Source organism: Humulus lupulus, chromosome X (genome assembly GCF_963169125.1).
Source record: "Humulus lupulus chromosome X, drHumLupu1.1, whole genome shotgun sequence".
NCBI lineage: Eukaryota > Viridiplantae > Streptophyta > Magnoliopsida > Rosales > Cannabaceae > Humulus > Humulus lupulus.
This window is the reverse complement of record NC_084802.1, coordinates 223,087,762-223,103,038: the sequence shown is the minus strand read 5'-3', so window position 1 is coordinate 223,103,038 and position 15,277 is coordinate 223,087,762. Positions and strand designations below refer to the sequence as shown.

The window sequence follows — 15,277 nt, the reverse complement described above, 5'->3', positions numbered from 1 at the left end:
GAGTCAACACTGGCTAAGAGCGCCGATCTCAACTCCATGTCCGGAGTTGGGTTTGGTCGCAGCCATGGGCCTAGAAGACATTAACAGTTTAAGACATTGTGGAGAAGGACACTAAGTGAAGAAGTCAGCCAGTGATACGAAAATTTTACCTCCTCGTGCGAAAGCCAGGTTATCCGCGGCCATGTAAGTAGTAAGGAAGTACTCTTGGTAGTACCTCCCCACGTTTGAGATATGAGTTGTGTCAGTCAGGAAGGTGCGCCCGGTTTCCTGATGACAGAAGTGGAAGAACCCCGTGCCTTCTTGGTTGGGGTTAGATTTGAGGTCGAACAGGTAGTTGACCTCATGAGGCGATGGCACGGGCCATTTCTTTTGGTTGTACAGGTTATAGAGTGCAGCAAGCATCCTATATCTGTTTGGGGTTATTTGAAAGGGGGCAACTCCAAAATAGTTGGCCACCCCCTGAAAAAACGAGTGAAGAGGCATGGTAGCCCCTGCCTCGATATGAAACCGCGACCAGGCGCTGAAGGCGCCTCTAGAAAGATTCGCCCTTTGGTCTGGTTTGGGTCTGATAAGGTCACCCCCGGGAGACTGTATTTCCTTAAGTAGTTGGCGATCATTCTGATCGTCACCCTGCTTTCAGAAACTACATACCACTCAACATCTGGCTGAATGGCATATCTAGGGTGGGCATGTCTTTGGATGTTTGGGTCGGGAGCATTTTCATCTCGACCACTGGTCGAGGGAGCATCAGCCGAAGCAGCAGGTTGATGAGAAGGGTCGGAGGTTTTCCTTTTCTGGGCCTTGGTTTTGGTACGAGCCATGTTTCGGGTCAAGACTGGGGAAGTGTTTGGATTGCTACGAGAAAATGGAATTTCGGGTATCAGCGACGATGGTTGTTCTTCGTCCTCGAGCAGTTGAGCTAGCAGATCGTCGTCGATGGGTCTTTCTCCTCCCCACGGGTCTTGCATGTAAACTGCAAACAGACAAAGGAGGAGATAAGACGCACAACCCGGGAGCTTATGTTGAAAGTTGGAATAACGTTGCTCGCGTCTACGACCAACAACATTCTAACAGAAACACTAAGTTTTATGCGAACAGTTTGAAAAACGGATCGAAAAGTGAAGGTAAAAAGCTTTTTCTAAAAAAAGCTTTTTCAACTCCAAAGGGGCGGGAAAAACCCAGTTTTTCAGCTAGCCTAAAAATCAAATTTTTACTTCGATTTTACGCCATAAACCCATGATCCTGACTATCAAACTGATTCCTAACTTCTACAGAGCAAAATTACACTGCCCTATCAAGCATCAAACGGTATATACAAAATCTTCATAAATTTCTACCCAAGAACACAAAAAATTTCAGAACACAGAAACAGTATGCATGGCATCTCAAAGGGTTTAAACGTCGAAGAAATTTACTTGGATAAAGATTGGAGATTCTGAAAAGGAATGACTTTGGGTTTCCAAGCGAAGGACCCTTAGTAAAGCGACTGAAGACCTTTGAAGTTCCAGGCTTTGAAATAGAGTTCTTGAGAGTTCTTGGCAAAGAGATGGCGTGTAAAGAGTTAAAAGAAGAATGTGGGGATTATTTATAGAAGCTGAGATGTGTTGAAAAGGGGTCATCATGAGTTACCTTTTTCAAGGCATAGGGGAGTGTAACAGTCGTCGGAAAGGTTACTTAGAAACTGAAAATGCATGATTGGACGTGATTAGGTCACAGTTTTCAAGAACGCACGAGAGGCTCTGACAGATTTCGTGGGGCATGCGAAAAGTTGGTTTCCTAAGTTTACTTATTGCTGGTCGCAATAAATAAACTTGGGGGGCAAATGTTTATCCGTAAAACAACTGTTGATGACGTGGCAAGGATTTTCGACAGCTGGCTGACACGTGGCAGAGATATTGCTCGCCTATTGACCAGGATTATTTCTACATGAAAAGATCAAGTTTTATATACGACCAGACTGGTCGTATACTCCATTCATTTATGTAATGATCCGTACAGTTGTGATGATATCCGAGAATATCTCTTCATTATGACCTGCAGATTCGTTTATTAAGGATAGATATTATTTCCTAATTCATGTAACCCTTCTTGAGCCTATAAATACAGAAGAAATAGCTCAAGGAAGGGGATCGATCTTTTTTCTCTTTTTCAGAATTGTATTACTATTATCCATCGTTTGTATTGTTTTCTTCTTCTAAAGTCTGTGAAACTCAGGAACCCTAGTTCGTTGATCACACATTTGAAGCTCAATACTAATAATAGTATCAAGTGGACGTAGGTTATTACCAATCACCGAGGCCGAACCACTATAATTCTCTGTGTCCTTTATTTTCTATTAGATCATTTTTTCAAGCTTTATATTATTTTCGGTCATTTTCTAGACTCCGTGTCGTTGACCAAAACTAGGGTCAACACTTATGAATTCCTATTGTCATGTTTGACAAAATAGTTAGTAATTACACATAAAAATAATATTATATAATAAATACTATTTAAAATTGATAGTAATTAGTAATTACACAGTATAATTAATTGTCATAGAGTTATGAGAATTGGAGAGTGTAATTGAGACTCCTCAATTACATCAAATTACATAATTAATGTATAATTACATGATTAGACAAGAACGTCAAATCGAACAATTACTTTGAATTACACTCAATCCTAAATATAAAAGTCAGTTTTCAAAACACAACATAAATGTGTACCATTATGTATTTTTGCCTTCAAAATTTTAATCATGACTACTAGGTAAGTATTTATGAAACAAATTTCTCTTCAAATAATAAATAAAACAATAGTTAAAGATGCCTTAAAAAATTAGGTAAATTTTTTTTCCCTGAAATTAGGTTAAAATAGTTAAGCATGAATAAAAAAAATGAAAGAGAGAAAAATAAAGGTTGGGAGGATCAAAACTAAAGGCGTGTTGGAAAACACAAGAGTGGAACATTATTGACTGATCAATAAAGGAGACCAATACAATAGCACTACAATCTACAAACAACTGCTGCTCACCCACCAAAAGAGTGCTCAAGATCTGGTGCCTTCCCTGGCCATGGATATCCCGAAATTCCTCCACCAGCAGCAAAAGCTCAAGTACGTTTCAGTTCCCAACTCTTCTCGTCCTCACTACCCCGACGACGCCAATTTCCACAACCCTCGTTATCAACACCGTCATCATCATATTCCTCGACCTCAGCCTCAGCCTCAGCTTCAGCCACAGCCTCAGTCTCAGCCACTGCCACCACCACCACCACGGCTCCAAACGCCTTCGTTTCAATCCCAGCCACCGCGACCGCCACCGCCACAGTCGTCGTCTATGGCCCATAACCCTCAGCAGATGCATCCCTACAGTCCTGGACAATCTCAATTCGCCTTGGCTAACCTTGATCATGATCGTACTTCTTTTGAAGACGACTTCCCAAGATCATCATACCTTCATCGCAATTTCGTCGTCTCGGCTAACGTTTCTCGACAATTACCCCTGGAAGATGACCGCCCTAGGCATCGGTTGCCGGAATTTGAACCGGAAATCCGGCTAGAATTATGGGAGCAACCGAGAGTTTTGGCCGAAAATTTTCCTGAGAGGTCACACACGCCTCTGGATTTCGACTGTGGTTCTCAAAAGTTTCAGCTCGACCACAAACCTATGTCGCCGTATAATGTGAATAGCAAATTGAGACATCCTTCTGAGGGTATTTCTAGGTTTAGAGCGGAATATGTTGATGGGTTTGAATCAAAGCATAGAGATGAGCTTTCAAGGGGAGCAGAAGAGGATAACTATTCTCGCCGAGGTAGCTTTTTGTCGAGCCCCGGCATCTCTTTTCGTGATATGGGTTTCGCTTCTAACCCTAGTTTGTCAGTGAGGGATATGGACTCGGATTTGGAGAGTTATAATCCCCGGTACGGCTCTTCTTATAATAATGATTTATACAGGAGTGGTAGTAGAAGAGAGGGTGTTTATCATGACAACCAAAGAAGGGTTCATGATCGAAAATTTTCCAGAGAATCCCATAATTCCTCGTTTGAGAGGGGAAATTCTGAGGTTAGTAATGGTGATGGGGCTCATATTGGTTCTGTGAAACGTGAGTATTTTGGTCCAGAATTGGGAAGGTACAGTAGTAGGGGAAGCAGGGAGGATGCCCATGAATTTAATCGTACTCCGAGGAAGCAGTTACAGAAGAAGAGTGCTTTACTTCGTCTTCAAAAAGGAAAGTCTAATCACAGGAATGTGGAGAATGAGCAATTGCATTACGCTGGTTATCATGATAATTCCAACTCCAGTTCTTTCAGACGCAAAGATCAATATGTGTATGAAGAAGAGGAAAGAGAGGGAAGCCCTGTAGAGCTTGACGTTTCTTTTAAATCTAATTCACTGGTAGCTAAGGCAATTGTGGCGCCATCGAGCTCGTCTGATGTTACTGGTGCGGATTTGACCTGTAAAGGTGTGAAATTTAGGAAAGATTCTTTGTCTGACAAAGGTTGTTCAAATCCAGGGCCGAGTAAACTCGATGATAATACTGCAAATGTGGATGTCTCCATGCATGTTGGGAACGATAAATCTTCTCACGAGAAGGACACGACACAGTCAGAAGGAGTGGTTTCTTCTGGTGTTATGAATACGTGTGATACTAGTACCCAGGCTCATTTGAGTGTGACCAATCAGTCGGATAAGAAGACTGAAGTGAAAAAGTCTTCCGAGTGTGCTGAAATTAATAATAAAAATGATACTAAAGTTGGTTCTGATAATGTCTCTCTCAAGGTTGCTAAGAAGAAAAAAGTGGTGAGGAAAATTATAAAAAAGGTTGTACGCCCTCGTCCACATGTGAATTCACAACAAAAGAGAAAGCGTGATGAACTTGTGAAAGCAGATGCGTGCGTTCCTACTCCATCTGAAGCCTCTGGAACACACAAGGGTGTGTCATTCTCTTGTCCTTGCCCCAATGAAGTTAAAATGGTGCATGAAGGGAAAAAAGTAGAAGGGTTTGCTGCGGCCATAGAGTCAGAGGAACATGGCATTTGTGTCGATTCTAGTAGGAAATGCATAGACAATATAGACAAAATTGGCAACAGCTTAGGTGCTTTCTCGAGGTCTTCAAGTTCTGAAGAAATCATGATTGACAAAGGTCCAGAGTTATCAGTCCAGGGCATGCCTACCATATCAAATAATAACAAGGATTTAGTTAGATCACTCGGTGTAAGTACTATTGCTATTCCTGAAATTGCTTATGTGGGAAATACTAAAGAGTCCCATCCAAGTGGAGATTCATTATTATTTGACGGTGCATTAGAAAAGGACTCAATACCAGTCACGTTGCCTGTTGGAGGCGATGGTGATTCTTCTCTATTAAATCCAGGGGAAATCAAAATGCACAACAATCTTATGAATACATATTGTTGCAACAGTAGAACATCGGATGTTGTCAGTGGCCTAACATTGTCAAAAGAGGAAAGCAGAGTTTGTGGTGTTGGGACTAATGATGTTTTGAGCAAGCTACCTTGTAGCATTCAGGTCACTACATTGCATGATAATAGTGTCCAAAAAGAGGTTTCAAATGCTACTTGGTCAGCCGAAAGCTGTGCAAAAGTTGGTTTGTCAGGTTTAGGGGAGACCACCATGGATGTAGACAGCAGCTTACACATTGATAAAACTACCTCTCTGGGGGACAACATCAGAAATTGTGAAAAGAACACTACCATTTCCAGCAGTTGCACTGTTGACCACATGCAACCATATACAGATGGTGCCGCTGAATTGTCTGAAAATGGTGCCATGAAAAACTTTCCTAAGACCAAAATATCATTTGAAAATAATAAAGGAGATAAACCTTTGACCAGTAAGAAGAGAACAGTTAGAAGTCAATTGGATTTTTCAAATACAACTGACACTGCTTTGGATACTGTTAATGTTTCTAACCCTACTGCTACTGTAGATACAATGTTAAGTTTTTCTGCTGACAATCAAAATAATGTTGTTGTTTCTTGTATGGGGAATTTGGATGTTGCCTTACCACCAGGTGAAGACCAAGCCGTTGTTCTGCATCAAAATAGTTCATCTGATGGGATATTTGATTCTAACTTGATAGCTAGAGATAATGTAAAATATGATATTCACTTTACTTCTCCACATAATAGAAAGAAGAGAAAAGTTCTGGACTCTCATCTGGCAATGCCTAGTCGAGCTACTTCAGAGACCGATGAACAGCCCTCGCCTGCATCTTGTGCGGTATCATTTACTTCAAATGAGGTTTCAATGCAACAAAACACAGATTTGAACAGATCTATTGTAGATACTTCATCTGCTGCAACGAATTTGATGCATAGTGAAAATGGGATCACTGAGTTGTCGGAAGGATTTTCTGACACTGTGGTTGCTGTAAGAAGTTTCTTTAATGACACTTTGAAATCTGAAAGCCAACTTGGCTGTGGTCTAATTTTTGAGAAGTCAATAATTCCAACTGTGGAACTGCTTTGTCCAGAAGGATCAAGGCATGAACAGAAAAATGTTGATGCTGCAGTAATGGTTGCGGAGGATCAACATGCTGAGGCTTTTAATATGGAAAGTAGAAGAGAAGAATTGTTGGGTGTGTCTGCGTCTAGAGGGCAAGTTATTGCTCAAGAAGAGACTCCTCATTGCACAATTCCTTCAGTTGTCCAGGATCTAGATATAGATCAGAGATTTTCTTTTACAGATATGGAATCTGATAATCTTCTTGTGGAGGATGAATTATCCAGTTTGTCAAATTCTCTCTCTTTGCCTGTTGATCAAAATGGAGTGTCCACTGTTACCTCCAGTGATGAAGCTATGGAGTTTGTGCCTGATGCACTAAGAAACATTGGTTCTCAACAATCCTCGTTTACTGCATCCAATGTACACATATCAGATGCCACGTCTGGCAGCCAAATATCTAATGAAACTTGTAGGGAAGATGGAAAGCTGGTAAGAAAGTTTGTGGATACAGATGGTTCTAACGTAACTACTGAAAAATCACTTTTTCAGTGTACTGATGCTAATCTAAAGTCAGATTGTGCAACTGAAAGGGACCAAGCAATTGAGGAGAAGTCAATATCTTTGCCTTTGCAAGATTCTAGAAGTTTTCCTAAAGGTGTGAATGTCAATAGTGCTGATAGCTACAATGGGCAGAAGAACCAGCTGGGTAATGCCACTCCTAGAATCTTTCTCGGTCATACATCTTTTGCCTTCACCAGCACAAAAAAGAAAGCCACATCAAGCCATGCCAACCCACGAACTTGGCATCGAAATAGCGTTTCTTCTGCATCTCCTCCTGGAAGTAAGCCTTTCTCAAGGACTGATCCTTCTCGATCGCAGTTATCAGATAGAGATGGAAAGATTCAAAGTACTTCTTATGTACGAAAAGGCAATAGCCTTGTTCGTAAGCCTTCGCAAGCTGCTGCTTTACCTCAGCGTTCTCCTGGTTTTAGCCTTGTTCATCGGTTGAACTCACCTGGTTTAGATGAATCAAAGAGTAGCATTGAAAGAGTTGGTGCTGGGATGTCAAATGGTATCTTGAGGAAGGGGGAAACAAAGGCTTCTTGTAAAAAGTCCAGAACATCATTAGTACATAGTGGGACTGAATTGCCTAATGTCCCTATATCATCAAGGGATTGTACATCTTCCCCATCAGCAGGGCCCCATCTTAATGGTTGCATTGAATCTACATCAGATCCTATAAGTTCAACAGAGAACTTTGATACAACTGAATTTGTGAAGGATTCACTGACTTCTGAAAGCCAAAATGGTCTTCTTACCAGTTTGGACAACCAGTCTGAATTAGATGATGGGAATTTGGCATCTGTAAACCCAAAGAGAGTAGTGTATGTAAAGCGCAAATCAAATCAGTTGGTTGCAACTTCAGATTCGACTGATTTTTCTGTTCCTAATGTTGATAAGATGCAAGCCTCATCCTTTGATGGGTACTTCAAGAGGAGAAAAAATCAGCTCATAAGAACTTCACTGGAAAGCCACACCAAACAGCCCATTGTTATGCCTGATGACAATTTGAGTATGGATGTCCAAATAACTCTCAAAGCCATCTCAAGCAGAAGATTGAATAAGAGGCGCTCACAAAAGGGTATGTTGAAGAACTTAATAAATTTGGTGGTCTGTTAATAGACCTTATGAGGATATTTATTCTATGATGATTTGTATGTGCATACAGATGCATCATGCGTGTTATAAAATGATGGATGAAGTAGTCATAGTGAACCATATGTTTAATGTTGAATGTTTTATTTTCTACTCTTTTATATTAGGTTCCGTGTCTTTTGTGGGTTGTATATAATGAGAAAATATAGTTCTGACAAACTTCGATCATTTCTTCTTGTTTTTCTTGAAATTTTTTATAAGAAATAGTTAATGATATGATTTGCTAAGCCCTCTTTTTACAAGTTTGTAATAATGAATAAAGATAAAAACTGTTGGTCTAATTGTTATTTATCATTAGATAGAATGTTTACTGTTAGTTTCTATAGTTTCGAGGGTAAAACACATTATTTATTGTCTAATCATGCCATCTGTTCTATTTTTTTTCCAGCCTTTTTTTTAACCATCTTTGAACGTTTTACAATGTTGTTATGACTTCCATTATTTGTTTTCTATTAACACTTCTCACTTTAGTATATGGTAAGAGAAATGACAATTTTAATGTCAGCACAAAGGTGTGTAGATGTTAATCCACGACATAATTGATTACTTTGTCAATTCATACATGTTTTGTATTAGATGCTTTTGGGTTTTTCTGTCATATGGTTGATATACACTCTCATGGACTTGATCGTTGATGTTCTCATGTAGTTAATAGTAGTATAGAAAAGTTATTGTCGAATGGCTCATCAATTTGCTTTGGCATATAAAAACAAGAGGTGTTTCAATGTGCAGTTGTTGCAAAGACATTTAAACGCTCATCAAACTCTTTGGTCTGGACACTGTGTAACTCACAGCCATCAAATAATGATAGTGGTACAATAAGCCATCAGAAGGTTTATCCTCACCTTTTCCCTTGGAAACGTACAACATACTGGAGAAATTTCACGCAAAACTGGAATTCGATTTCTAAAAGTAATTCCTTAGCAATCAGGTATGGACTAGTTGTTAAAAGGTTGTGCAGTTTTCTATCATACTTGTCTATCTTGTGTAAGCAAATAGTGATCGATTTTTCTGCTTTTAGTGGGAAATTGCTTTTATCAAGAAAGCGAGATACAGTTTACACAAGGTCAATCAATGGATTTTCACTACGAAAATCTAAGGTGTTAAGTGTTGGTGGATCAAGTTTAAAATGGTCAAAATCCATTGACAGACACTCAAAGAAAGCAAATGAGGTTAGTTACTGCTACAGTAATAAATTGTACATGCATGATTGGTTTTATCAATAATAGCGTTGATACCTTCTAATTTATCAATGCTATTATTTTTTCGTACAGGAAGCTACACTTGCAGTTGCTGCAGTTGAGAAGAAGAAGAGAGAACAGAAAGGATCCAAGGACAGAAATCATTCTTCACGTAAGCTAGTTAACAGTATAGTTTGTTCCCATCTTGGTCCATCCAATTATCTTTCTGTTGCAGATGCTTATGCCGATTTCTTTTCTCGTGTCATTGTTGAATTGGAAAAAATTTATCTGTGCTTTTGGAAATGATGTTTCACTACTTTGCGCAATGATGCAGGTGAAAGGATATTTCGTGTTGGCTTGTGTCGTTATAAAATGGATCCTTCAAGGCGGACACTTCAGAGGATATCAGGTGATCAATTTTGTTATGCAGGATAACTAAATTCGTTAATATCCTTGTGTCTAGTGTTTTTGTTTGGGGTTTCTTTTATCCTTGTCATATTGATATGTTTTGTTAGCTTATTGCTAATTGATCATAAAGTTTCACATGTCCTGTGTAGATGATGAATCATCATTTGCTGCTACAATTCATCCTGATAAGGATGCGAAAAGATCCTACATCCCCAGGAGATTAGTGATTGGCAATAATGAGTAAGTTGCTTATTTTTGTTAGAGGTTTTTTTGTGTATTTTTTTATCAGTATTTGTTAGTCTTTCTGATTGATGGTAACTTTAGTCTGGTACAAATTTATTCGAATGTCGGCAGATATGTTCGGATTGGGAATGGTAACCAGCTTGTTAGAGATCCAAAGAAACGAACAAGGATATTGGCAAGTGAGAAAGTTCGTTGGAGTTTGCACACTGCCAGGGTCCGGCTGGCTAAAAAGAGAAAGTATTGTCAGTTCTTTACAAGATTTGGGAGGTGCAACAAGGATAATGGGAGATGTCACTTCATTCATGATCCATCCAAAATTGCAGTTTGTACAAAGTTTTTGAATGGTTTATGTTCCAATGCCAACTGCAAATTGACCCACAAGGTTTATCTTTCCATAAGTGCACTCAAAGAAATTTGATGCAGTGCCCCCCTCCCCTTTTCTCCTGGAAGAACTTTGCTGCTGTCTTTGTAAAACTCTGCTATTTTTAACATGAATTTTATAAATATATGCAGGTTATTCCAGAAAGAATGCCAGATTGCTCCTACTTTTTGCAAGGTGGCATAAGCTTTTTTCTTGGGGTGTTCTTTTTCATTTTTTAAATTAAAAGAAAAAAAAAGTACTTTGTGAAGGTGGAATGCTGATAGATTTCCTGGCAGGTTTATGCACCAATAAACACTGTCCTTACCGACATGTAAATGTGAATCCAAAGGCATCGACTTGTGAAGGATTTCTCAGAGGATATTGTGCTGATGGTAATGAGGTAATGTTTTGCTGCGGAAATCTGTTTTTTTCCTGTCTTTCTTCATGATTTGGTATCATCATAAATCAACTTGTGACTTCTTGCTACATATTGAGGTCAATCTGTCATCGCACTTACAGATAGCCTTTGAAGGAAATGATTTTTATACCTTCATGGGACATACAAATAGCCTACCTGGTCAGATCAACTTTTTTCTTGATTACTCATCAACATGAGGTCGTAGGTAGTAACAGCTCCCGATTTTTGAAAGTACTAATTTTTAGAAACACCAATCACACTGGTTGACATTCTCTCACTTCAACAATACTGTTGTTTTAGATTTCTGTTTGTGAGATTTGGTAACCCTTTGTTTCTTTCTTCCCATACTCGTAAACTCAATCTATTGTTGTACCAAGTAGCAAGTAAAATAGAATCCATCTCTTGCTCTAACAGTGCCGGAAGAAGCATAGCTACATCTGCCCCAGTTTTGAAGCTACAGGAACCTGTCCTCAAGAATCCAAATGCAAGCTCCATCACCCCAAAAACCGAATGCAGGAAAAGAAAAGGAAACGATCAAGAGAAGTGAGAAATGATAGAGGGCGGTACTTTCGCTCTCCAGATCCCCTGGTTTCCGAGTCCAGAAAAGTGGGGTTTGAGAAGAGCTTTCCACAAGATTACAATAACATCATCGCTAATGAAAATTTAACTGATTTTATTGCCATGGATGTTCCTGATGACGATGCTGGAGAAAGCAATGATCCATCAAGCGAGCAAACAACATTTTGTGATAGTGATACCTCAGACTTACAACTAGATGATTTTGAAGAGTTACTAATAAAACCATTTCGTTTAATGGATTCTGCTCTGGTTCTTGGCAGCTCTAGTGTGAACACACTAGGAGTTTAGTTTGTTGTATGTAAATGTTGTAAATGTAGGCACAACTGTACACTTTAAGAGAGAAGAGAGTGTTTCTTTTTCTTTGTATAGGTTTTTTTTCTTTCATTTGTATTAGGTTAGAATGGATAAATTTCTGTATGTTATACTGGCAATACAAGAAAGAGAAATTTTATAGTATACACGAAAGTGAAATTAGATGTTTACTATGATGTCAGATAATAACTGACAAGTGTGAAAGAAGCTAGTACACAATGCATCCTATTTATACTTGACGAAAGCCCACTGTCATCTCCTTTCTTTCCGAGAGGTAAAATTTATGGTGCATAAAGATGAGTACGTGTACCGTTTGAGAGTGCTAATTAACAAGTAAATTACATGACGTGATATCGATAATTAGAAAATACTACAGATTTTGATGGACAAGAATCAACGGCGTAGAAAGATTATCTAGACTGAGAGCTGGCATAACTCAATTGGTGGTTCTATCTTCACCGCTCAAAAAGTTGGACCTTATCCTAAAAAAACACTAAAATTAAAACACGGGCCTAAGAATAACAGCCGTACCACAATTCCACGGCAATTGGAGGGACTTAAAAGCAATCCAAAAAGGGAGCCTGAACAACTAGTGAAAGACTGTAAAAGTGAAAGGAGTCCCAGATTGGTAGAGTAGCATGGTGTTTTCAGCCATGGCAGCAGCATCCTCTTGCGTGGGATCAGTTAAAGTTTCGACGTTGGGTTACAATATGGGTGGAGGTAGAAGAGAAGTGAGAATGAAGAGAAGGGCTTTCTCCATTTCAGCACAACAGCAAGCGCAAGCCCAGGAATCATCAGATCAAGTGAAGGTACAGGAAGAGCAAGAGAGGGTGAAGCAACAGGGAACAGCACCAAGGCCAGTGGAGGCTCAAGTGAACGTGAAGAGCAAGAACATGAGCAGAGAATACGGAGGGCAATGGTTGAGCAGTGTCACTCGACATGTGAGGATCTATGCCGCCTACATCGACCCTGTTACGTGCGAGTTCGATCAAACCCAGATGGACAAGCTCACCCTTATTCTCGACCCCACCAATGAGTTTGTGTGGAACTCGAACAGTTGTAATAAAGTCTACTCTTACTTCCAGGAGCTTGTCGATCACTATGAGGTAAATATAAATATTGGTACATGCACACTGTGACAATTATCTCTTTCCTTAATATATTTGGATTGTGTGTTGTTTACTATACGTTACAGTTATTGATCAATCAATATTAACAATCATGATTTTTGTCTTGGCTAAGAGAGATTTTGGATATATGATGGTGTTAAAACAGGATGCACCATTGACCGAGTACACGCTTCGCCTGATTGGTTCAGACATAGAGCATTACATAAGGAAGATGCTATATGGTGGGGAGATAAAGTACAACATGAATGCCCGAGTCCTCAACTTCAGCATGGGAAAGCCTCGAATTCTTTTTAACAACAATGAAATCCAACCTCAGGATGAGTAATGAGATGACATATTGGAACCAATAAGTAGTGGATGCTTTAAGAGTGTCCATTCAAGAGGTTAGCACTTCTATCAATTGTAACCTTTTGCTCATCTTTTGAATCAGTATTATTCAAGACTATTAAACATTGTACATAAGCTTGCAAACGCTTCCTTCTATCACTCTTGAATATGTGAAATTCAGCAGCATTGAGGTGAAAACTTATCATCCATTAATATAATAATCCTCCAACTCCTACTCTGTTTCAGAAACATAACGCAAAAGTTTTAAGAATCTCTTCTCTCAAAAAATGTATTGTTCCAAATTTCCTTTCACGGTACTATTTTAAACACCCAGGAAGAGCAATCATATACTATTATTGACCGTATACGAGTTAAAAGTATTGTTTAAAAACAGTACTTGTTATTCACTGCCTACTTCTAGTGCGTAATATTTGCTTTAATAGAGTACTGCAGGTCTTCCAGTTACATTTGTGGGGACACTTCCAAAAAGGATGGTGGATCTTTCCAAGGGGCTAACACTCCATGGGGCAATTTCTGAAAAAGTTTACACCAACAATACCAATTAGAAAATGGGATAATATTGAATTACATTAACCAGCCATCACAACTATTCATTATAAGCAACACGGTATTCAGTATTGGGATTTATTAGAAACGAAATAATGACATTTATCATGAAACCAAAGTTCTCCTGACAGTTTGACCTAGCAGCCTGTTGTAGTTTCACAGGTTGAGTTACAAGTCGTCCACTTTAAGAAACTCGTTCAACTTTGAAGCATAAATCATTATATATGATCTCACAGTAATTTCAATCTTCAATGTAAAAATTAGGTAAATAGAAGCAAGCTAAACAGCATAAAATCTCGTTAACACCAATCCTTTCACTAGTTGGTTCTTTCATTATCAGATCATCATAAATAAAGAACACTACCCTTCACCCAATTAACACAAGAAAAGAAATGGAAAACTCACCTTCAACCAATGAAAAAATCCACGTAATAGATTTAAAGTTTTATGATCATCAGACTTGGCTAGATTTATCTGCTCTGCAAAATCTGCATAAATATAAGACACTGAGCATTCGACCAGCTGGGAACAGCCTTTGCAATATTACAGAAAAATCACATGAAAGCAACTTATGAGTTATGGCATAATGTATAAAAGCCCATGCCAATCAGCATAACTGGATCAAAAGCGGAAAAACTAATAATTGAATCAACTGACCTTTATATTGATCAAGATACGATTTTCCAAAGCTGTTATCCAATCGATATAGCTCTGGTTTGTTCCGCAAATTTATATCTTTAACTTTGGGTCTACGACGAGATACTTCATCCCAAAGAAGTTTATGTTGTTGTGGGTCATAACTTAAGGGCTTTTCAAAATATCCATGAGCTCCTTCTTGAACTGGGATTGACTTGTGCTCGCATCTTCAGCCGTATTCATGTTGTCTAAATCAATCTACTATGCAAATTTTTGAATTGAAAAAAAAAAAAAATCAGAAGTCAGATACAGAAAAATTTAGGAATAAAAACAGATAACATTATGTGATCACAATTGTATAATAATCAAAAAAGCAAACTGATGAGATAAAAGTTGAGGCTCGAGAACATACATAGGTTACCCTTGCAGACTCGAACGGGGTAAAATCTCCACTAACTTAAGGGTCTTCCTTCGTTGCAATTATTTCTACATCATCGTCCACATCCTGATCAAGTCTCTCCAGAGAATTGATGTTCAACATCTTATCTCCACCTTCTTTCTCAAGGAAATCTTTGAAATGCGAGACAGTCTTCACCTCTATCATCACATGCATCTTCTTGGTCACATTTGCCCCCAAGTTGACTCTCCTCAACTTCCTCAGATTTCTTTGAGCTTTCTTGAATCCCAGGCAATGTATTTTCTTGATTACCTCCATAACCAAATCGCTTAACTTCAACATGGTTGAAACTTTCGTTACGTACGCATGTTCTCTTCAATAACCTCTGCAACCTCAAATCTGAGTGATCATCAAAACATGTCTGAACTGCCGCACTCCCTTATCGGACACGCTTCCACTTGCGGTGAGAGTAGGATCTCATTTATAAATAAGTACAAGATACATATAAATATATGTATGTTGGATCACATGCTTCTTATAAATATATGTAT

General features: G+C 38.9%; 2 protein-coding genes across 3 annotated transcripts; both read left to right on the top strand.

The window, feature by feature from the left end:
• Window positions 1-2,922: 2,922 nt before the first annotated feature.
• LOC133805264 (uncharacterized) lies at window positions 2,923-11,815 on the top strand. 2 transcript variants are annotated; one of them, XM_062243398.1, is made up of 10 exons: window positions 2,923-8,093; window positions 8,900-9,098; window positions 9,189-9,339; window positions 9,442-9,520; window positions 9,683-9,757; window positions 9,906-9,996; window positions 10,111-10,381; window positions 10,513-10,555; window positions 10,657-10,760; window positions 10,880-11,428. In XM_062243398.1, exons 1-10 carry the CDS (start codon window positions 3,056-3,058, stop codon window positions 10,973-10,975), a joined length of 6,147 nt encoding a protein of 2,048 aa, XP_062099382.1. In that variant the 5' UTR covers window positions 2,923-3,055; the 3' UTR covers window positions 10,976-11,428. The 2 variants fall into 2 exon arrangements, with proteins under 2 accessions (XP_062099382.1, XP_062099381.1); XM_062243397.1 differs by having other exon boundaries at window positions 2,927-8,093; window positions 11,193-11,815.
• Window positions 11,816-12,184: 369 nt separating this feature from the next.
• Window positions 12,185-13,361, top strand: LOC133805266 (NAD(P)H-quinone oxidoreductase subunit M, chloroplastic). Its single transcript, XM_062243399.1, has 2 exons — window positions 12,185-12,775; window positions 12,945-13,361. Exons 1-2 carry the CDS (start codon window positions 12,308-12,310, stop codon window positions 13,122-13,124), a joined length of 648 nt encoding a protein of 215 aa, XP_062099383.1. The 5' UTR covers window positions 12,185-12,307; the 3' UTR covers window positions 13,125-13,361.
• The last annotated feature ends 1,916 nt before the right edge of the window (window positions 13,362-15,277 follow it).

Coding starts and splice junctions, on each gene's coding strand:
- LOC133805264 (XM_062243397.1), top strand. CDS start 3,056: ATGGATATCCCGAAATTCCTCCACCAGCAGCAAAAGCTCAAGTACGTT. Junction 10,556..10,656: donor TTGCTCCTACTTTTTGCAAG/GTGGCATAAGCT, acceptor ATTTCCTGGCAG/GTTTATGCACCAATAAACAC. Junction 10,761..11,192: donor ATTGTGCTGATGGTAATGAG/GTAATGTTTTGC, acceptor TTGCTCTAACAG/TGCCGGAAGAAGCATAGCTA.
- LOC133805266 (XM_062243399.1), top strand. CDS start 12,308: ATGGTGTTTTCAGCCATGGCAGCAGCATCCTCTTGCGTGGGATCAGTT. Junction 12,776..12,944: donor AGCTTGTCGATCACTATGAG/GTAAATATAAAT, acceptor GTGTTAAAACAG/GATGCACCATTGACCGAGTA.